Source organism: Amphiprion ocellaris, chromosome 18, assembly GCF_022539595.1.
Source record: "Amphiprion ocellaris isolate individual 3 ecotype Okinawa chromosome 18, ASM2253959v1, whole genome shotgun sequence".
NCBI lineage: Eukaryota > Metazoa > Chordata > Actinopteri > Pomacentridae > Amphiprion > Amphiprion ocellaris.
In genome coordinates this window covers 21,310,676-21,335,288 of record NC_072783.1, presented here as the reverse complement: position 1 = coordinate 21,335,288, position 24,613 = coordinate 21,310,676, and the positions used below count along the sequence as shown (strand labels likewise).

General features: G+C 41.4%; 1 protein-coding gene across 3 annotated transcripts in view; it reads right to left on the bottom strand.

The window, feature by feature from the left end:
* The window catches only part of bahcc1b (BAH domain and coiled-coil containing 1b), a 68,051-nt gene extending 43,438 nt beyond the window's left edge, over nucleotides 1-24,613 (bottom strand). Inside the window, exons 1-2 of one of the 3 annotated variants that reach the window (XM_055004294.1) lie at nucleotides 23,265-24,613; nucleotides 11,621-11,955 (exon numbers count right to left, since the gene is read on the bottom strand). In XM_055004294.1, the coding sequence (XP_054860269.1) occupies nucleotides 11,621-11,792 (172 nt within the window). In that variant the 5' untranslated portion in view covers nucleotides 11,793-11,955; nucleotides 23,265-24,613. Of the gene's footprint in view, nucleotides 1-11,620; nucleotides 11,956-15,251; nucleotides 15,473-23,264 lie in introns of those variants that run through there. The other 2 variants (XM_035954976.2, XM_023285002.3) reach the window with 2 other exon arrangements.

Here is a 24,613-nt window from a genome sequence, read left to right as displayed (position 1 = left end):
CACCACAGTGGCTTTGCAGCTCTGGTAAAGAGTGAAGACGCCAGTGCTGGTCGTCCTTCAGTCTGTCTGTGCCACGCCTGTACGGTCCGTTCAGTCTCCAGCCGCAGCAAAAACACACACACACACACACACACACACACACACACACACACACACACACACACACACACACACACACACACACACACACACACACACACACACACACACAGTGAGTATAATGATTTGAAGCTGCAAGTGCCTGCTGATGGATAAAGTACACCTGGGGGTCAAGTAACCAAGAGGAGCACAAAGTGAGTCAAACAGGACCCATGTCACTGTGAACTGAGAGATGTGTTTCTTCAGAAATCACGTGATCCTCTGAAGTTCAAATACAATTAAAGTTCACCATTTATCAACATTTACTACTTTCTGGTTACATATTACAACATACGGCACATTAGCTCACAATCCCTATTACACACATGTTCTTTAGAGCTTTATTATTTGTCTCTGTTACTTATTAACAGTATTTCTGATTAGAGTTTCGAGTCAAAACCAAGTACATGTTAACAATAGGTGAAGACTGTGTGATACAATGGTTCAATATTTGTTTAGATAATATTTAGTTTATATTAGACCCTCTAGTATATTCAGGATTTTATATTAAGAATGGATCCCATGCTAAGTACCTAGTTCATAGTTTAAAAACCACAAAGAATTAAGCTCTCATTAAGCTCAACAGAACATTTTAGCATCCTTGAGCTAGTTGTTTTGGTTTCTAGTCTGCCTTTACTTTTAAAGTTTAGAGGGCAGCTGAAAAGCACAACAGCTCTAAAATGGAAAATCCACACTGTGCTCAGCACCAAAAAGTAGACGGACAACAAGCTGGTGGACATAATGGGACAACTAGCAGTTTAAGTGTCAGATATTTACCTCATGTGGTTAAGATGACAAACAGAGCTAAAAGAAATGTATTTGCACAACAAACTACACTTTAAAACCATGATCTTTTAATTGTGGGTGTCTTTTTTTTAAGCCAATGTGTTAACTCAGGGTGTGTCATCATAATCTTACCATGTCTTCTACAGCATTTTTTGTGTTACGAAAGTCAATATTGGATTTACATTTAGCAGGAACCCAAATAAATTACTCCAAATGTATTCTAACATATTTACCACAACTAATTTTTAATATGTATCTGCATTCAAAGATGCCATGTCAACTAAAAAATGTCAGAATAGCTCAGTGTTGTGTTCACAATTTGCTTCTACTGACTTCAAATCCCCATTGTGTTTTATTCTACTCAAGCATAATAAACATTTTGTTTATCAAATGGTCAGAAAACACAGCGAAATATGTAGATTTCTGCCAAACAAGGTAACACATGCTTCTGAAGCCATATCACATTCAACATATGAGGATTAAATTAGAAGCCAACTACATTTTTCTGCAATGTTTGTAAGACAAAGGGAAGGTTTCTCAGATTTAGGTCTAATGTGCTTTCAACATACAAGAATTGTAAACCATGCAATAATTTTGGTGCTTAAATTACTCTTAATCTGACTTTTACATTAGACTAAAGTTACCAGAAACAAAACATGAGCGTTTTTTTTCCTATAAAGGTTGCAGCCTAAGATTTGCAGCAGCAGCAGTGCAGCTTAATCCTGCTTCAGCTAAAGTTAGCTCAAACTCCAGTGGAAACAAACACACCTACGCAGCAGAAGTGAAGCAGGCAGGCGGTTACAGCGAAGATGACAACATCCTTTAACCAGCAGACACAGATTCAACCACATCCATGTCAGCGAGCATCCACCCTACTGAAGTGTCCTTTAGCAAGACATTGAATCCCTGGCGGCTCTCTAACTGACCCTACAGTGCCAGCAGCCCAGAAAGGGTGAATTTCCCCATAGGGATCAAATATCAAATTATTATTGCAATAATGCTACTTGCAAGCCATCTACAGAGCTTTTTTCAGTTCAACACCCCGCAGAGTCATATCTCAGTATCACTGGATGTGTGTGAGTCATATCTCAGCATCACTGGATGTGTGTGTGTGCATCTGTGTGTGTTCAACCACGGCGTATCACCCTCCATCATCGTGAGTTGAGGGGTTGTGGTTCCTAGAGAAGCACTTTACTTAAATTAGACCCTCAACGAGTCGACATGCAGGTGTCACGGTGTGTGTATGTGTACGTGTGTGTACGCTTGTGTCTGCAAGCATGCTGAAAATGTGTGTGTGTGTGTGTGTGTGTGTGTGTGTGTGTGTGGGCGTCAGAAAGTCAGTGTGTGCCTGCGTGTGAGAGGGAGAAGAGACTGAACAAGAGAGAAGAGCAGGATCAGCAGACAGCGAACATGAGAGAGAGGCAACAAGGCAGCGAGTGGAGGAAGAGAGAGGGTGGGAACCTGTGATGAAGTGAGAGAGTGAGACACAGAGACAGAAAGGAAGAAAGAAAGCAGGTGAGAATAACCCAGTCTGACCTTATTTCAGCACGCCTTTTTCCATTCTTTATATTACCTCATTGCTGTAATATTTACACAGGAATAAAAGATTATTGGAGAGATCCACGGAGAAGAAATGAAGAGGGAGGAAAAGAGGGAGAAGCAAAATAAACAAAAGGAAAGATGGCGAGCAAGATGTTGATGGAGTTGGGAAAAACAGATTGAATCTCAAATAAGAGCTGCGACTAATGATTGTTTTCATTATCAATTAGACTACCAATTATTTTCCAGATTTATCACTCAGTCTGTGAAATGTCAGAATATATTCTTATTTATCAGAGCCCCATCCTTAAATATCCTGCTTTCTCCAATTAACAATCCAAACCCAAAGATAGCCCAAAGATATTTAATTGACAATGATAAAAAAAAAGCAAGTAAATTTAAGAACCTGTGGATGTTTGGCAATTTCTTAAAAATGACTCAAATAAAAAAAATTGATATCAAAATAGCCTGTCTAATTATTTTAGATTTACCTCCATCAGCGCAAAAACTCTCACCCAAACAAACTACACAAAATCTCCCCCAAAAAATCGCCATCCTAAGGGCAGAAACAGTCATGTTATAGGGATTTAAAATACACTTTCATAATACACCTCACCACAATGGAAAATAAAAAGCTGTGGGAATGCACAAGATGTACAGATTCAGTGAATGCAGCCTGTCCATCAAGACAGGCAAGCTCTATAAAAATTTAATGTAAAATGGAAATAATTTGTTAGAATTAATCAGCAGCTATTCTGATAAATTGTTACACATTTTAAGCAAAAATGCCAAACTTCCACAGTATTTACTGCAGAAATTTTTGCTTCAGCTTGCCTTAAACTAAATTTCTTTGGATTTTGGTCATTTTAGAACAATTTAAAAAAAGATGCCACCTTGGCTTTAAGGAATTTTTCACTGTTTTTGAAACAATTTGTGAACAACATAATTTCATTTTGTCAATAATAAAACAAATCTGTAATAATTACCTAATATTACTGTTTCTTGTCTTCCAGGAGAAACATATTTGTGACAATATAATAAAAACACATGATTCTTTGTCAAAACAATTAGTCCTGAGCAATATGGCAAATAAGTAACAAAGTTTTAAACATATGAAGAGTTTGTTTTATATGTAGCTTTCCTGGCTATGTTTTTTCAGTGCTAAAAGTTACTGAGATGGTGCTTATAGCTTCAAAGGAACACACCAACTGTACACGTTTTTAAAAAATTATTTCCACATAGACCCAGAATCACACTACATGTTAAGAAATCCAAAAAATAATGGTAATCAACTAAACACATCAACAAAAACAGCCTTTTGTAGCTGTAAAATATATCAGCATATCACAAATGAAAAGAGAAAACTTATGAATACTTAGTTGTATTTATTAAATATTTATCTCCTTTTGTAATTATTTGTTTATTTATTCTTATATAAATGTACTGTATTAAGTATTGTGTAATTTAGCCTTCAGTTACTAATTCTTACTTGAATTACAAAAGCTTTAACAAACAAAGAAGTGTATAAAACACAGACAACACTGAAAGGTTCTGACGAAACGAGATGTATGGACACAATTTCATACACGCAGAGAGGAGTGAGTATACACATGCAAAAAAAAAAAAAGCAAACATAAGTGCACATTCACACACAAAAGAAGTCTCTATATTATGCATGCACACATGCTTCCAAACATTACAAAAACACACATCAAAACGGCCGGAAAAGACAGTAGGTGGTTATTAAAGAGACAAGAGAGAAAAACAGAGAGAAGGAGAAGAGACACTTTACCAGCAATCAAAGATTCAGAGGAGAAGAGACAGAAAAAGAAAGAGGGAGAAGTGGAGGTAGAGGGAGAGGGAGAGAGAGACATGCAAAAGGAGAGAGTTTGCTTATAATCAGCCTGGATCCAAAATTTAGACAGGCACACACAGAGGCACGAGCAGTCCCAGTAGGATTAGGACCTTGGCACTGTGTGTGCGAGTGTGTGTTTGTGTGTGTGTAGTGTGCACGTCCCACGAGACTGATTAGCCATGAATGACTGATGACGGATCTTTGTTTTTTTTTCCTCGCTCTCTCTCTCTCTCCCTCACTCTCTCTTCTTGTTTTCTTTCTCACTACTCTCAGCTCGGCAAGAGCATAGGAAAGGATTCTCTCTCTCCCTCACACACACAAAGCTGCACACAGCTCCATGTATATTCAACAAAGGCTCCTGAATATACTTAATGCTTTCATGTGTGTCACTGTGTAACGATCCATGCTGTTCCACACAGCTGCTTCTCTCTTTTTCTTACTCTATTCCACCCTCACACACAGATATGTACCTACTTCCTATTTAAAAGCACATTATTGGTCTTTCGCACCAAATCCTAAATCTGTTCAATCTGTATGACGGCAGCAGTGTGACTCATGAAAACTGAAAGGTCCCGTATTCAGGAGGCCATCTGACCACTCTGCCTTCTTTAACCTCACCTCCAGATGAACCTACGGCCCCCTCCATCCATCTAAACCCCTGACAGCAAAACAAACTGGACATAGACCCGCCTGAATGGAGGCCATTACAATATGAATGAGCCAAACAGAGCTGAAATGAATCGAATAGAGAAGCAAAACACAACAGCTGAGAAAAGGGCCCCGGCTGAGTCAAACAAGTCAGCTCAAGTGACGATGAGTCAGGCATAAATGTGACCCTGAGACAGATAAAAGCCCGGCCCGTCTCAGGTGTCGGTTGCCGCTGTGATAAGGGTTGCCGTGGTTGCACCGCCTTGGCTTTGTGGTGTGCATTTTCAGGGGGTGCAGACCTGTGGATCTGCCGGGACTGTGACATCATGTCTGCCACCCCCCCCTCCCCATCACTAAGTGATGTCACCTTTCTGTCATGTTGCATAAACAGGGAATTGTCTTGACCCTTCTGAGGAAGAGGAAAGCCATAATATAGCAGGGAATTACAGTGTCAGCACACTTTCTTTGCACATATCTTTTTCTTGCAATCACATCATGAATAACAGCCACATGTTTAAACACCTTACACTGTAGTTTTTGGTGAACACACACTCACACACAGGCACACACACAGAGCCCCCTCCTCCTCCTGTACAGAGTAAGAAGCTGTTTTAGCCTTGTGTTTTGCGGGCTGTTTAAAATGTCATTTTTCTCTCATTTCTTGGACTTCAAAGGCGCCTCACTGAGCTCTCACTCCCTCTTGCCAAATCCTCCAAACGTTTCTGATTTAGTGAGTTGGCCGTGGGCCGAGCAGCACCGGGACGGGCCCGTTAACAACCGGCCGAGTGGTGGGGAGAAAGGGAGGGGGAAGAGGCAAGGAAAGAGAAGGGAGAAACAAATGAGGCAATGTGGAAAAGGAAAGGAAGCAGGCTGAAATTGAGACAGAAATAGGAGGAGTGCTGAGAAAAGCTGGTCTGCTAACAACGCAAGGAAGCGATGGGCGTGAGGGGAGTTAGACAGAGATGGGAGATGGATACAAGAGGTGGGGGGATCGATTGAAAAGAGAGGAGAGAGCAGAGGGGGAAAAGAGAGGAGAGGAGGGGGAGAAACATGGCTGTGAGGAGGAGGAGGAGGAGGAGGAAGGAGGGCTGGAGCACCACTCGAAGAGCTGAGAGGAGCGAATGCAATAGTGAAGGGGAAGTGAAAGAGGAAAGCAGAAGGAGGAAGAGGGCAGGGCGAGCATGTGGTTAAAGAAGGGCGAGGAAGACGGGGGAGTCTGGTCAGTGAGGGACAGCAGTAGAAGAAGGAGAAGAAGAAAAGGGAAAAGACGAGCGAGAGGGAGAAAAGAGCACATGGACAGAGGAAGTCTGGCGCTTTCCATTCACATGCCAAGTCATCAGATGGTAGTGTGTGTTCACACCCCGGAGATGTCGCAACCAAACGCACCCCACTCCCTTCAAATCACTGCTACCGACAATAAGCAGCTGTTCTCATGTTGGATGAGAGTTGGAGATGAGACAAAAGTCTTTCTGTCACAGTGGCAAATGTGCTTCAGAGCAAATGCAAGCTTCACTCAAACCCCTAACATCAAAAGAATTTTTTATTCACCACATACTTTTAAAAAAAAAAATCTTCCTACTGACCTCTCAGACAGCTCAAATCTCAGTCACAATTGGTCTGAGGTCAAAACATTCCTAAATATATTTAAATTATGTGCCATAGTTTGCTGGAAATATCAAAGCATACACAAGAGTATAATTTGTAATGGAAATGCCTTTAATGACTTTTTCTGGCCTTCCTTAGTGACTTAATGCTTTTAATTCACCAACAAATTTCAAACAGTCATTTAACTGATTTCTTTGACCTTGCTGCATGTTTTATCTCACATTTAGATATGAGTGGCGCTGGTGTGGGTGTCTAATCAGTTTTCCAATATTTTAAGGTTGACAAAAAATTGTGTATATAAAAAGCAATTTGAAAAGAAAACAGCAAGTGTGTTTGGATGAAATAAACCCTATCACAAATCACTCCTGCATGCAGTCCAATGTGCTGAGATAAAGCACGGTGTTAACTTTACCCTGAACAAATGGGTTGTTTTGACTTATATTTTAATAAACTAAAATATTGCTAATATGACCCTTTGGTAGACAGTAAGCCTTTTTTTTAACTTTAGAACTGTCACAATTTAAAAATTTTATTTTGTTTTACAAACACAAATGATTATTACAGTTTTTTAATTTAAAAATTGATTTGTAAATTCTTTTTTAAACACATTTTCCAGCAATAATATATGTATATTAAAAACAAAACATGATGCTGGATAAAAACAACCTAATGTCTTTAGTGGTTTTCTCCTAATGCACTTGGCTAGGTTGACACAGTATAGCATTGTATTGTATTGTATTGATCCAAAGTAGGTCAAATAAAATTTAGATTTTTTTTTTCTCTTGAATTGAACTGAACTCTTCTCCTTCACCGCCGCATCCAGTCGCAGCTCGACTGGCTGCAGCCTTCACCAGCTGTCTCCTCCACGCAGGGGGTCGTCTTGCACGCTGCACCAGAGATGTGCCCCTTGTACCCTGGGAAGTGTTAGTAAGGTGGAGGAGGGGTGGGGTGGATCTGTCCACTGCTGACTCATCTCCCACACACACACACACACACACACACACACACACACACACACACACACACACACAGATGCAAGCATCTCCTCTCTCTCGCTTTCACTCACTCACACTCCTGAGAGGCAGAGGAGATGCCAGGCTGAGGAGTCGGGGATGACGGCCAGTGGGTGCTGTCAGGCGGTGGTAATCTGACTGGATTACCAACCAGGTGGAAACATTCAGCCTATCTACTCCCTCAGCCCCCCTCACACCCCCACTTCAACCCCCTCTCCTCCTCCTTCCTCCACTCCATCCATCATTGCTTTTCTTTTCTTTTCTCTGCCTTTCTTTCTTTATCTATATAGGGCTTCCCTTCACCTTTTAACATAAAAAAGATGCAGACGCTCACACACCAATGCATATCTGAACTACAAACCAGATTCCACAAGCACACACACATGCACAGAAACCAGACTCATGTATACACATCCTCTCTTTCCATGCCCTGTGAGTTGTTTTGTGTGTGAAGGTGTGTGCAGGTAGGAGGGTGAAGGGGTGTGTCTCATCTTTGCTGCCGTGACGATCAAAGCCAAAGAAGAGAAACTTCCAAGAGAGGAGAGATATTACTGACAGCATCGTGATGAATGGACAGGGCGTCTGCATGCAACACACACACATGCAGCTACACACACATTTAGAAGAGAGATATGCTGAATTTAACTGCAGGAGCTTGTGCTTCACTAACAAGACTGAACATGGGGAGAAAGAAGGGGATAAGAAGAAGAAAAAGGTCAGGAGAGAAAGGCCAAAGAGACCAGAGAGAAAGAGAGAAGTGACCGAGAGGTTATCTAGTCTAACTAAAACATTATGATTAGGAATTATTACTTTTTCAAAGCCAGAAACACAAGCAGCTGAAGATAGAAACCCTTCCAAGTGTGTGAATGTGTGCAGCTGTGCATGCGTGCACACCTAACATGAACTAAACTCTTTCTGTCTGTATTACTAGGTCACACACAAACACACACACACACACACACACAATCATGTAAACAAAAACCGTCTGCTGTCTGGGAAGTAACACACCTGTTCAATGACAAGCGCTGCCACGCCCTCCATAATACTGCACACCTGTGCTACTGCAGGCTAAACCTAACCCTAATCACACACACACAAACACACATATGTATGCACGCACTTGCACAACTACTGCCCAGAGGCTACATCACAGAAAAGGGAAGAAAGAGAAGGAGAGAGAAACTGGAATAAAAGCAAAGCGGTGAAAATGGGAGGGGAAAGAGAGCAAGACAGACAGACAGAGACAAAGGCTTTCCCACTGCTCCTATCAGTAATCTAAACGCCTGTGTAATATCATTGTGGGGTTTTATCAAATGGGGCTGAGTCTTATGGCGTTGGTATGCGTCTGTCATTCCATCACCTTGTCAAGCGCGACCGCATTCAAGCAGACACCATGCTGATCTAAATAAGAGGCTTCAGCAAATTGATGGATTGCAGGTTTTCCAGGATATGAAGAAATGGGAGAATGAGGGGAGTCTCTTTTTTTTAACTTTGAATTTCTGTAAGTGATACACCCAGTTTGGTAGTGTAAGACTGTAAAATGTGTGTGCATGTGTGTGTGTGTGTGTGTGTGTGTCTCGAGGATCTGAAACAAACCCCTGTCATAGCCCCCCCTCCTGTCTTGCTATGGCCAACTCCACATCATATCTACCCCCTGTGCCGAGGCCTAGGGCCAGGCATACAGCTTTCTGAATCTCTAAGGGGGGCAAGGACAAAGGTAACCCTCATCCTAACCTCCCAGCAAACACACACACATGCATGCACACACACATACCCCAACCCCCATCCCAAAACAACAATCCTCTATGCCCATCATGTCAGTCAAAACCCCATAAGGGACATGCATGGAGAGTCTGGATATCTGGAATCTCAATACAGTGTCATGCACCTTGAGACCCAGTGAGAGGCCCTCTTGAATATATTTCAATAGCATTATCACCCTGCATTACTATGCTTATTCCCCCTTTCAGCATTACAGAATCATTTTTAAATTGGGCCATAATGCATGTCAGCGAGCAGCAATATCAGTCAAAGTGGTATTTAAATCCTTACGCAGGTTAGATGATTGTTTGTCACAGGTTTAAAAATGACATGGCTGTCTTTTTTCGCTTAAGTCTTTTAAGCTGAATTTAAAGGAGAGAGGCAGCTAAATGTCACATAAAATATATAAAATGTTTTATCGCTATAAAATAAATTCTTGCCATGTAGGTATTTTATAATATATTTTGAATATAGCACAATGTATAACAGTAATTATGTAAATTACTTAATAAGTGTCAGACTGTAGAGCATATGTTTTTCAGAAAAAATGCATTTAGTTCAAATTGCCTTTGCACAAACACATTAATTTCACTTTTTGTCAATTAAATATGCTTCATTTTAGATTATATTTTTAAAAGCTCTAAATTATAAAAAATAATAAATATAAATCTTGCACTATTAATCTTGCATGCTCTATGTTATAAAACATTAACAGAAAAAATGCAAAGCCTATAAAGTGGGCTGAAAACAAACACATTACACTCACAGCAAAATTACAGATTCTGAGACTTACAAATGTAGTTGCTCACATGACAGTGTATGTCTGAGACAAGGCAAGCTGATAAAAAATATGAACCTAGTGTTTGAGAGTCACGTTCTCTTCATGTAAAGTCAAGACTAGAATCAGAGCCTGGCGAACAGGAAATATCAAAATGGCTCACTTTATATTCTTCAAAAAAAAAGTGTGGAAATTGTGTATTTTGTTTCAAAATTTAAACAACATTTACCGTTGTGTAAAACTATTGAACATCGAAATAAGTGGAGACAGAGGATGTGTGGATGCAACACACAACGGTATTATTCATATGTCCGAGTTTGTGCGTCTCTTCAAAGAACTCTGAGCATTTACAAACGATAATTAATGAGATTTCTCATCGGACACGTTTTGGTCCAGTATGTATGAAGACTGTGATTTGGAGCAAAAGCTTTTTCTCCACACGCACACACACGAGCGGCAGCGCGCGTACACGCACGCATGCACGCACACACACACACACACACACACACACACACACACACACACACACACACACACACACACACACACACACACACACCTCCCCTATTGAGACAGGATACCAAAGCTACTTGTTAAATCTAATGCATGCACTGTCAACCCATTCGCACCCCGTCACGTCCCCGCTCAATATAGAAACCGGATTTTCTGGTATTACCCGCACCTCTACTAGCCATGAGCTCCCTTTCACTCCCCCACCTCCCACCTCACCCCTGGACTCCCGGTTTGTGACCAGAACAAACCAGCGTGCGCTCTCTGGAACCCACCGACACCAAACCAGCTCCATCCCCAACGGAACCACACATGAAGGAGGAGACACTGCACAGAAACTGGCTCAGCTAATAGCTTTAATTTATTGTTTAATGGGAAATATAAGCGCTGGAATAACCCGATTCTAATTAATTACATCAAATGGCAACGATTAGTACTTCACTAATTGATGAAACCATATAAATCTATGACAAGATTATGCCACTATAGAAACACCCAATAATTCCTGTTTGAAAAAAAAAAAAACAAATAACCCTGGAATATTGCAAAATTCTTGAGAGGTTTAAAACAAACCAAAAAAGTGAGGATGACCTAAGTTGTAAATTTAAAGTTAATCTAATTTGCAAAAGGAAGGCAAATTTCCTCTGTGTATTTCATCTTTTTGCTTTTATGTGAGACTACACTGACATGTTATATTTATTTTCGTGTATTACGCACAGCAAGCAGCTGCGCCATAAACAGTTCATTAAATAAAGTAAAACATAAAACTCTTGAAGATGCCTGCGCCTGGTTGCTAATTTCTAAATTTCAACAAAGTCAGAGCAATTCCCTTCCACGTTAAATCCTAAAGAGCTTCAAGGTTTCCCAAGGTTGCAATATGGAAAACATATGTTTCAGACAAAAGAGAGTGCATGGTTTTGTTGTGCTTTGTTCTTTTAACCCACACTTGTCATTCATACACGCAAAAGAAGTGCATTCACAACAAACCTGAGTGCGGACCCATGGAGAGATGGGATGAGTAGTATTTTCCGGGCTGGAAGTGTGCGGGGTGCTGCACGGAGCCGTGGCCGCCTGGCGCCATCCGAGACGCGGCGCTGTGAACCAAAGCGCTCCGCTCCGTCAGGAGGTGGTGCGGAGGAGCGAAATCTCGGCTTTCCATCCCGACGAGAACCGATAAATCCCAAATCCAAAGTAAAATCCGGAGGCACCGAAGGTTTTCTCAGGCACCCAGATGCAAATAATCCCTTTTATGAACTTCGGGCTCCCCTCGCTTTGAGCGGAGTTTTGGCTTTGCAGGGTAGAAACTGAGTCCCCGTCATGTCCTACAAAAGAGAGAGCAGGAGACAAGTCAAGGCGCTGACAATAATAAATGCTGAACTGAGAGACAGTCACTGTTTATGTTTAGACAAACAAGCACAATACACACAAAAAGCAATTGAAAAGTCACAAAAAGCCCACATTTACATATAATCTGAACTACTTTGGCAACGATCTTCTGTGTTACTTTTAAAGGCGATTTATACCAGCTCGGAAAGGTGCGTAAAGTCTGCCCTGTGGATGAAAAAGGTGGGTGAACTGAGTTGATGTGGATTTACCCTGCACCCCAACAGAGGAATCTCCCCCTTACACTCACCCCTCCTCCTCACCCACCTCCTTCATCCTGTGACCAAACACGATGCAAATAACGCACACGGGAGCTTTCTTTATCAGCGAAAAGAATGGAAAGGAAAGGGGAGATTTGGCTCAGGTACAAACAAATGATGCAGACACAGTACAAGAGTTCACAGCGGTAAAAAAAAAAAAAAAAAAAAAAGTCTCTTCCGATGAAGGAGTTGTTAAGTCTTTAGACACAACGAGGACTGGTCATAAACAGACTGAACCTCGGGGCTTTTGCACTAAAATATCAAGAAAACCATCTGCACACAGCACGAACGCAAAAAAACACAGTTTTTTTTTATCTTTATGGTGACCAAAATCTAAATCCCAATAGAGCCGCAAATTGAAAGAAATACACACACTTCTGCTTCCATTCAAGGATTTATGTAAATTGATTTATTCCTTCACGTATTTGCCATAAAATCGGATCCCCTGTTCACACATGTATGGTTGTGTCACTCTGGAGTAAAACATATTCTTAATTTTTTTAATTTTAAAAGACACCTATATAGGGATTGATGTAAAGTCCAGTAGTCACACTAGGTCTATAGTGTTTGCTGTGTAGCTTTTATAAACTAAATCTGACTGGCTGTTTTTTTTTCTTCCATAAATTTACACAAGTTATTTCACCACCGCTGTTGGACTTCTTGCAGTTCTCACCACTGTAATCAGGATTATTATTTGTGGTTGATGCTTATTAATGGAAACGACGATGAAACAGTTATTTCTATCAAGTCAGCAGCCCCCTCGCCTCCTGACAATGGCACACACCATGCATCTCTGCTGCATATACTGTATATGTATGGGCTACACTGTAATCACAAACACAAATCAAATCACCTTTATGCTCCGGTGCCAAAGAGTGAGGCAATAAACAGCGAAATAGACTAGGAAATCATCGACTTTATATGTATACCTCATAGCCCAGGTCATTTACTTAAATAGGGCTCCCTGTGATGCTCATATAGGGAGATCTGGGTGCCTGCGTTCCCCAAACACACCTCAGCAGCAGTCCATCTATTAGGCCTTTCAATGCATGGCACGTCCATCTAGCACTCTGTAGATGCTGATAGCACCTCCCAGGAACCAACGATAAAGGAACAAAGAAAATATCAAATGCTCTGGTGGACCAGGGGCTTATGAAGTGCAGAGGAATATAGCCTGCATAAGCTCGGATATTTCAAGTCGTCTTTAACACACACACACCCACTCACACAGATTGCTCAAGGACTCCAACTTTCAGGAATTGTATTTTCTTTAAGAGGGAAAAAATCTCCCAAGTTGCGCAGCTCTGACAGACCCTGCAAATGTTTTCGTGAAGTCTCCTAAGCTCTAGAATAAGAATATCTAGCCAAACTGCAAATGCATTTAAATTATTTAATTAGCTTTTTTTTTGTTGTTGTTTATTTGCGGGAACCACGTTATCTGTTTTGACCACATCTAGTCGACAGCAAGAGGCAAAAAATGAGGGAAAGGAGCGCAGGCTACTGCAAGCGCACAGGGAAGGCAAAATGGACTCTCCTGTCCCCTAGGCTGTGAGAAACAATGGCCCTTCTCTACGGGACATCAATCATAAACCACTCTCGTCTGACATTTGTCTATACATTTTTAAATTTTCAGGCCGTAAACACACGTCCTGCGTGTTTACATTCCACGTCAACAGAGAGCCACTCAGGCTGCATTTAACAACCTGAATCTAAATCCCGTGTTATCGCACGCCACGCAAACAAAACGACGTGAGCAGATCGCGCGTAACAGTTTGGGAAAATGATCTTTTGGATCTGCTTGTAGTGTGAGAGATGGTGTGTGTGAGCGTGTGACTGTGTGTGTGTGTGTTTCATACGTAGAAGGTGTTCAGTCTTCCTTCCACTCTACGCAGAATCCCCCAGACCTTCTACACACACCTCCCAAACACACACACACACACACACACACCTCCACCATCGTTGCCCTGCAAAGGGTCAAACTATCGTCAGACGAAAATCCCCCTCTACAAAAGTAACCACTGCTGGTCAAGATGACATTACATGAACTTAACACAAAAACCAGCATATCCGCAAAGAATTGTTGTCTGTTCGATCTCAAACAAAATAATTTAAAAAACAACCTTTTGTGTCATTTGAGCAGAAATCTATTCAATCATAAATGTGGGCGCATTTGAGTTAAAAAATAAAAGACTTTTGAAGTGGCTCTTGGGTTCTGAGGCAAACTCATTACCCTCAACAATTTTCCAATAAAGAAAAGTCACAAAGCATAACCAGCGCACTAAATCTGGATATTCAAAGGCCGGATAAACAGGAGAGACAAGCCCGGCTGTGTCGAAGACAGCCCGGCGTCAGCACAGCCTTCATACCGAGGGAGCACTGCAGCTTGCAATAAAACCTCTCCGTCTCCCTCCCCTCTCGAACACACACACTCGAACACACACACAATAGCGAACTAACAAAGAAAATAATCTACAATTTACAATCTCTAAAACCCGGCGCTACGAGGATCGCTGGAAAGCACAGGGTTTTTTGTGTTTTGTTTTTGTCCCGAATGAATTAGAAACACAAGTAATTTGGATGTAACATCAAGAAGTGACACATATCGTGGACAGCTCAGCCGTGCACGCTGGACAGGAGAGGACACAGCGAGAATGAAATGAATCATTCAAAAATACTGCAAAAATAAATAAATAAATAAATAAATTTTAAAAAAGGTGAGATCTGTTGCTTTAATGCAGTTACAGGATGAGTGATGTCTTTAGATTGTCATTCTGCAAACTACACAGAGCACTAACCAGCTTGCATTATATTCTCTAAAGGTATGACAGTGGGTAACGGGGTGTTTTGTAAATTAGGTGTATCTCCATTTAAATAAATCGGTGAATTTAAATCATTCTCTTGAATGACAGACTTGAGCTAAAAGCGCCGTTCGCTAAAGATGACAAAACACAGCTGTAAAATAATTCTCTACTTACTGGTAAGTTATATCCATTGTATGGCGAGTAGGGTGTAATGAAAGAAAAAGTACAAAAATATTCAAAGTGAAAATCCCCGAGTCGCAGAGATGAAACATGTGGGATTGATTACATCCTATGCTGCTGCAGACTGTGGTGTGCAGTCAGTTGAGGTATGGGAGAGACGCATCGTAGAAGTTCAGGCTTGTAGTGAATCGAGGCTCGTTCATGCAACCAGAGACTCAGACACGCCGGGTGGAGGACGAGGAGGAGGAGGAGGAGGAGGAGGAGGTTGAGGTTGAAGGGGTGTGTGTGCGGGGAGGGGTGGACGCGCAGGCCTATTGGTTTGAGAACGACAATGTGAAAGCGTGCCCGTGAGGCGCTCCCCCCACCTCCGCCCCCACCCTACCCTTTTCTACCACACACACATACATACGCACACACACGCACACAACTACTACCACCCCCTTCGACGGCAAACACACGCTGCCATTGGTTGCCGCTCCGAGCCAATGAGGAGGCCGCTGGAGCCGCGGAGCGAAACGGCGGGCGTTTGATTTGCAACCCTCGGCGCGCTGCGTGCGCAAGCAAATGCGAGGAGACAGGGCGCACAGCTCGGCGCTGTTCGGTGCGGAGAGAGGAGAGGAACCGGCGCTGCCTGCGTCTCTTTTTTTCTCCTGATCGCTGGCGGAGAGCAAACAGCATCTAGCCCATTCTGTGTGATCCCGCTGCAGTCGAGTTCAAATGCTGCCTGCGCTCTCACTGCTATGTCGTTATTTTTGCTGTGTGACAGCGATGATGTGATAGTTTTATTGATGCTCCTTTGGGGAGATCCGCTTTTACGCTTGCCCCCACTGCACATGTTTTGCTAAATAAATCCTTATTAGAAGATTAGATTAGATTAGATTCAACTTTATTGTAACTGCAGAGTACTAAGACAACTAGTGCAGTTTTGCATCTAACCAGATGTGCTAAAGAAGCAGTAAGAGCGCAGTGCAACGCAAAACAGTAGAGCAGCAAGAATGCGCTAAAATACACAGTATGAGCAATGACTGACTATGCAAGATATATAAATATTAAAGATGCATGAGTAATGTCTTCAGTATTACAATATATACACTTATAAGTATATAAATAGAAGACTATAAAAAATATGGCTAATAAAAGTGGAATGTGAAAAGTAGAATCGGTGTCTGATTTACTGGACATCGAATATCTCGCAGTGCATTTTGCACAAAATCCTTCTTAAGATAGGAGAAGTTTGAGACCTATAATTAATCTAAATCAATTCCCTACCCAGTAGGTTTTCATATATGAGGAATATGACTTGGAGTTTTGGTGCATAACTGGAAACAGAAATACGAAGAAAATTCAAGGGCTAAAAAGAAAAAAAAACTGAAATAAGAAAGAAAAAAGCGTTTCAAGTCAGTAAAGAGTAGGCCTAAAGTCAAATGTAAATTTGATATAGATAATTTGTCCACTGAGATTCTTGGAATAGCACAAATCAAATTTAACTGTCTGCTTCACTCATAAAGCCAAAACCTTTTCGGACAATTGCTAGCTATTTAAATCCTCCAATATTTCAAATATACATAAAGTAATCTGTGAAACGACACGGCTAGGTTAATCTAGAGAAAGGGTTAATAAAGTTCCTATTATTGGAGACGTAGAAAGGTTACATGTAGCCTATATCAACAACACAGGCTACAGTATATCCAGTGTTTTTGTATTTCATGACTGTGTCTGTTTACCTGTCTCTGTTCCCCTCACTCTCTGTCACGCGCGCACGCACACACTCACACGGGCAAATTGAATCACTGCGTAATTTGAAAGCATTACTGTCCTCGGGGTTAGCCCTGCGCACGGTTCACTAATTTAGCCAATTAAAAGTGGAAGGATATGGGCTTGTGTGTTTCCATGTCGAAATATATGAGCTGCTATAGGCTAATATTCCCCGTCCGGTTTTGTTTATACGTGGAAGCAAAGGGTTAAAACTCGGGGCTTTTTTCAGCCCTGCGACGCTCCTGATTGGCTGGCAGCCTGCCAGAGCGCTGTCAATCACCGAGTGTAAACAAGGCTCTGATTGGCTGCTGGCCAGTCCGCACTGGGCTGCCTGAAAAAAGCAATTACTGCCCCTGCGGTTTCAAGGCGGCCCCGCGCTGAACGATGAAAGGAGATAAGGAGGGGCGGTTTCAAGGCGCCCCCCCACGGCGAACCCCGTTGGCCCCAGAGCAAAAGGAGAGTCAAGAGTGACTAAATCAAAGGGAATACGGTAAAAGGGGGGAAATTACACGTTGTATTAAATGTAGAGGCTAAGATTCGCAGGAATGGTGCAATAACAACTTTGTGTTTAGAAAATGGAGGAGAGAACAGAAGCGGGAAACGGCTGCCGAGAGGGAGCTCACCCTTTTTCTTTTTTGCACAAATGTGGATGGAGAAAAGTTTTGGTCGACAAAGGAGACGGTCGTATAGGTTTGTTAAGAAGCACAAGTGTAACATTTTCTCACCTAAACGGTACAGCAGTGGCAGTATTGGATCCTCGGGACTCGACTCTCACTGTGCTGCTGCGCTTTCAGTGTCAAACTTAACTTTTTTATTGCCAATGATTTAATAATTAAGTGGACGTTCCCAGGTTTACGCAGGAGCTTAAACGGTAGGTCGGTTATTATAAATTAGCTTATTAATTTTATCTAAAGGGCGAAGAGATCGTATTTAGAGATTTTTATTTCTTGATACTGAAAAAAAACACACCTGAAAATAAAGATGACAAATAAAAAATATTTGAAAAGATATGAACTACAAACAATATATATATAAAATGTATACATTTGTTTGTCAGATGTACAAATAGTCATAATGCATGTTTGCAAATCCTTACAGCCTGTATGTTTTTTAGCTGAAGTCAAACATGCACCTCATAAGCAAGCATATATTCTAACTGATGTCCTTTCATGTTAAAACACAGTCTCTCCTTATATCTTTGGTCCAACCCCAAACAAAACACACTGGAAAAATATAGTAGCGTCCCAAGCTGGTTTGCAGCTGACACGGCTTACAAAACAGTATGTAAGCAGAGCACAATAAAGAAATAAAATTAAATAAAAAGGCAGGCTTTCATCTATAAATTGAAATTATCTGATACATATATAATTCAAATCAAATAACGCCAAAGCGAGCAGATTTATCAGGTCTGTAATTAGATAATCGTTACCGTCTTTTCCAATTCACATAGCAGCCTGCATGTCCAAACCCTGCATGCGCTCTGCAATGAGCTTCAGCCACCACGTGTCCATACACACACACACACACACACACACACACACACCCACACACACAGTAGCCTATACACAAAAAAGCTCATATTTGCAGATTTTTGTGCACGCTTCCACTGCTGATATTTTAATAACACGAAGTCTTCTCTATATATAGACAGCAAGACACCTCTGAATTATAATGTATGCATTAAGGTCCATTAAGGTGACACAAACATTAAGAAATCTGGGTCTATTCCTGCACCAAAATATGTGGGTTGTGTGTTTATTTGTACATACTCAATAAGAGGAAATTAAAATGATTAATTATTTAAAAACCGGGGGGTGGGGGGAGTATTAAAATATATAATGCATGTGACATCTATGTTATTCTAACCAACAGGTTTGCAGTTTCATGCAAAAATCACAGTTCCCAGCTATTAATACTGCAAAAACAGTGATGTAAAGGAAGAGCATAGTTTTTTGTGTTTTCCATCAACCTTCACAGTAAAAGAGAAAAATGAGTGCTGCCATTTTTCTTGATTCCAGCAGCTTAGGACCTGTCATGAACCAATGCCAGGAAATGTTGACAGGGTATATACAATGCAATACCCATACAGCGGATTGTAAGACTATATATATATATATATATATATATATATATATATATATATATATATATATATATATATATATATATATATATATATATATATATATATATATATATATATATATATACTAAATGAACTGACTCCCCCCTCCCTCGGTCCGACAGTGTTGTCCTCAGCACTAATGACAGAGGCACAATAAAGAATCCTGTTCCGCAGCTCACAAAAGGGGCTCCGCCACTTAAAACAGAAATCTGCATTTAATTTATTTAGTGACAAGGAAAAGCCTTTTATTGCTTGATTTTTATTGGTTCTTTTTCACTTAAAAAGGTGGGGGGCTGGGTGCGTGGATGTGTGTGTGCGCGCAGAGAAAGCATAACACAAGCACCCCAGTCCTCCTCGGGTCCGTGTGCCAGCAGCGCAAGCTACCCTATACAGTGGGGGAGGAGGGGTGAGGAAGAGGAGGAGGAGGAGGAGGAGGAGGGGAGGGGGGTAATTAATGCGGATTGACTGATTGCTCTTGAAACAGACCGGTCCTGCGCACGGATTGTCCTCGAGCAATGAAGCGTTCCTGACTGACACTTTCCACCTTCCCTTCTTCGCTTCCTTCTTCCCCGTTTTTTTCTGCTCCTCTCTCTCTTTCTCTCTCCTCTCCTTTCGTCCCTGCACACCAGATCTAGAAGCGCTGCGAGACTCTCGCCGTTGTCTTGCCGTCTAGCCGCGGCCACACCGAGGCAGCTCTCTCCCCATGCTCCTGCTCCTGCTCGGCGTTTGCGGTTGTCACAACTTGAATGAAAAACAAATACTGCCCTGCCAGCATTATTTATAGGTTATTCTCAGATCTTTTTGTTTCCAGGCTGCATAGCGCATAATTTTGTGACAAGCATAAGTTCAGCGTTGCTTTTTCGGACTGCGCATTAAAAAGTGCATAGCTTAAGTGCGCAGCGCTGTTCTCCTAAAATTAATTGAATAAACTTCCTAAATACGACCACATTTTAAAATATACATATATAATTCACAGTCAACGGGAAACACATTGGCAAGGCTGTTTTTTAAACGAGGTCCAAATGGAGAGCTGTCTCCACGGGAGGCCCTCCATACAGGGCAACCATCCTATTCTTACCAGATATTTCTGATAGCCCTTTAATGATGAGAATTTCTAAACAGGGTCATTCAGCAGGGAGACGCCCGGCTATCTAAGGTGGTGCAACCCCAGGAGACAATAGAGCCATATTAAAGCATAAAAAGAAACGTAGCACTGCCAAGCTTTGGACTGTGTTACGAAAAACAAGGCTGCTCTGTGCGCTCTGAGCATGTAGCAGCGGTGGTGTGGGTAGAGAAACCTCTCCTTTTTTCTTGGTGGCCAACACATTGCAAATATCAACCTCAAACAAACAACACTGTCGACCACAAAGACAGAAGAAGACGTGATGAAGTCAGAAGTTGACTGGACACAAAAACAACATGACCTTTTCTTCTCTGTGTGTGCAGGACAGAGGCTGCTATTTCTGATCATCCTGACAGATAGGCTGGAGAGGAGCCTCACAACGGGTCAGCAAATATTAAACGGTTGGCATGAAAAATAAATAATAAAAAAGAAGACTTGCACTGTGAAGCAAGGCATACTGCCATGCAAAAGGCACATGCCTCCAGATCGAAGATGATAGTGCAGCAGAGGAAGATGATGATGGTGATGATGATGGTGGCAGAGGGAATAGCTTGGGCACCAAATTAGTACCTGTCACACAGCCATATATCCGGCTGGAACCACCAGCAGGCCTGTATGGATGACATGAAAGCACCAGTATCTATTTATAGGCCATCAAAATACGCAGGTGGAGGCTTTAATTATCATTACCATTTGAACATAAACAGCCATATCGTTCTGTCCAGTGCGCTGTTGGCAATGCGAGCTTATATTCAGACGGGAGGAGAGCTGAGTTGTAGCAGCTATGAAACGCTGATACTATACACGCAAATAATGGGATTAAATACGTCGTGCGTGCGTTGTGCCACAGACCACCTCAGCCCGATGCCACCTCATTTTCCCTATTTGTCTTCCAAGATTTTGACAACACTTCCTTCTCCTCCTCCACTGCCAACATGCACACACTCGAAAATGAAAACATCTTTGTGTGTGTGTGTGTTTTATTTCTGCAAGAAGATCATAAAATAAAATTGCTAAACAACACAAGCCAAAATCTGTTAATATGACGCTGAGTAGGCCATCTCCAGGACAGGTCATGGGGTCAAGAGGTCACCTGACCTTTGTAATAAACTCAACTGATTCCTTCACCAGAAACAGAGACTTAGTTTGCATGACTTTAACAGTAAGACAGATTGTGCTTTAAGGGTTTAGAAAACTTTCAACACTGGCAAACCTTTTTGGAATAAGGAGTCATCAAGTCTCTTGGATTTTGTCCTTATTTGCTGGTTTAAGATTCCACAAAGCCTCAAAAGACATCTTTGAATTTGTATAACTTCTCAATAAAAAAAAAATTGATTTAGGCTAAAGATCTTTTCACATTTGATACTGAATAACCTACTGTGTCAAATAAAGTTTAACTTTTAAAACTAAAAAGAAAAGAAGTAACTACAATCATGGCTGCATTGTAAACCATGTGTCCAATAACCATGCTGTCCAGAATGATACCATTTTATTGCTTGTAGAGTCTGTACACAGTAAAACGGTTTTATAATTGCAGTAAATTGCATCCATCCGGGAATTTACTGTATAATTTTAGCAGATTTGGGGACATTTATGCAATGTGTGTTATTCCATAAATTTTAAAAAATTTAAAAAAAGAATGAAACAAAATAAAATATCTGTGCTTAAGCGTCAAGAATTTAAAAAGATATTCAATGCACACTGAAACTGAAAAAGTTTTTCTTTTCTGCAGCTCTAAAGTTCCAGTGTGTAAAGTCAATTTCAAAATTAAGAAACTTTGCGCATGAGCATGAAGACTGTATTTGATTTGACTTGATCATGTCAACCACAATTATTTATAAATTAGACTGCAAATACATAGCTTAATCTTTAAATGTTTGTAGCTGTATGAATAAATAAATCAAGTTATTTATGAAAAATAAAAGTATTGGCTTAATGGTAATGCAAAGTAGTGTAGGTGGGAATTTTAAAAAGAAAAGATAAAAGAAAAGAAAGGTGGAAAGAAGGAAAAATAAATCCCTGCATCAATATCTAAATCCAGGATCAGTCAACTACACAACCTTTGTCTTTACTGCCACTTTATCAAACTAAGTCAGAAATCAGAGAGCTTTTGCCAACATGTTGCCAAAGCTCTTTGTGTGTTCATGTGAGAGAGACAGAGAGGGAGATAAACAGCAGCTCAGTGGGCCGATCCTTATACAGTTTTACCGTGTAACTTAATATAAGAGAAGTAAGCCTGACAAACTATTACACCCAACTCTGCTCAACTAAAGGGAGTATGTGCTTCAGTGTGTGTGTGTGTGTGTGTGTGTGTGTGTGTGTGTGTGTGTGTGTGTGTGTGTGTGTGTGTGTGTGTGTCATTACACCCCCCCACCCCCCAACTCCGAGGCCCCAACTGACAAACTTTCTTATATTATCTATATACTGCATGCTGACTTATGGAAGTCATAAAGCATACATCCGTCTGTACTAGTCTGCTGTCAGACTTTTACTTTACAAAAGACAAAATATCCACATTTTTTGAACGCACATAATGCCAGTTACACCAAGTTGTTGCATGTTTCAGTTCAAAATAAAGAGAACTGGGCTAAATCGCATAATCACTGCCCATAAAGCAAGCAGATAAATAACTTCATGCGCACAGGCTGGACACTGGAGCTTAAACCCGTTATGGAGACGTTTAGGTTCAAACAAAAATCAAGACTTTTTGCAAATTACATGTCAAACTCAGTGAAAATGCAGTAAATTTAAATAAATGTATACATTTTAAAAAATTAAATGAATTACACTGACAATAATTAAACGTAGACTACAGCCTACAAAATAACACCTCCCTAATAAACAGCTGTAGCGCACAGATTAAGGCGTTAAACTGGAAAACAACCAGAGAGTCTTTCTTCCTCCCAAACCTTGAGAACTTGATTAAATCCTGCTTCTACGCGCTCTCCAAACCAATGCGCATTCAAATGTATGGACTTAAATAGTGCTCCGCTTGCTTACTTACACGTTAACTCTTTTTGCTGAATTTATCCACCGAGGGATTTTTTTTCCCCGACTACATGCGCCGGATCCTGTGGATGCGAGTCTCCGTGAAGCTGTATAATAGCAAATTTATGTCTGGACGACGCGTCCTCTCTCTCCCACAATGGAGCTGAAGCGCTGGTATTAAACAGAAAATTGATGGAGAAACTCTCCCTTTCTCTCTCTCCCACTCTCTCTCTCCTTCCCATGCACTCTCGTCTGGACTGGAAGCTTACTTGCATTTTCTGTTTTCTTTTTTTAATCAGGGGAGGGGGCAAAGGGACATCATCAGGCGTGCTTATGAGTAACACACCAGAAGTACACCCACTCCTGTCCCCACCAACAAAGGTGTAGGCTCCACTAAAATTGGCTTCACACACATTTTACGCACCAAAACACTCGCACATTTCCCCCCCTCTGACCAGCACCAGTTTTGTTTTCATTTGTGAGTGTGCTGAACCGGTTCTATGCATGAAGGTGGAGCAGGAGGCCAATCACTCTTTCCACATGGATCTCTCTGATGTTCAGTACGAGATTTTACACCAAACTGCCTCTCACCTCCTCAACAAGTTTTGATGAAGGTTTTAGGTCCACGCGTTTAACCTACAGCTGTGCTGTAATGGAAGGCAGACCACACCAAACTCCTAGTTTTATTTGTGGAATAGTCTGCCATGAAAAGGAGCAATCAGTCCACTGGAAATCTAAGTGATATTTGTTTATAGTGGCGGTTGTTTGGCAAATGATAGGCCTAATTACCGCCTGGAGGTCACAGTTTACCCACCTTTTTAAAATTCACCACTACCTACATCAACGCCTGCTGTATATGTGTGTGTATGTATATATTGCTCCTGTCCAGAGTTTCACAGGCATTTTGTTCTGAGGATGACCGACCGACCGACCGGTGCAGGCAAACACTGCCGTGCACACACGGCTTCAATTGTAAGAGCGCCATAAACATTTAGCACAGGCGTTAAAGAGTCCGTGGCATTTCTGCGCGTTTGCCCCGCAGCCTTTGATCGAGTCCAAACGGTCCAGACAAGTTTGTGCGTAAAAGTGAATTTATCTCCAGTTCTCGCTCGAGAGAGACAGATCTCAGTCTGCTTCGCTGTGTCGACCTGGATTTAAAAAACAACGATTTCAAACATCAGTGCAGTGACAACGTACAAATGCAAACTCAGCCTTCCTTTCGGGTTTCATTGATAAAGCGGACACTTCTGCGGAAAACAAATGAGGCGCAGGCTGGAGATGAATGCGGAAGAAGCGAAGTCTGCGAGCTGGAGCTTGGAAATAATCGCAGAGCAATAATTGCGGTGGTTGCCGGTGTCTCCTGCC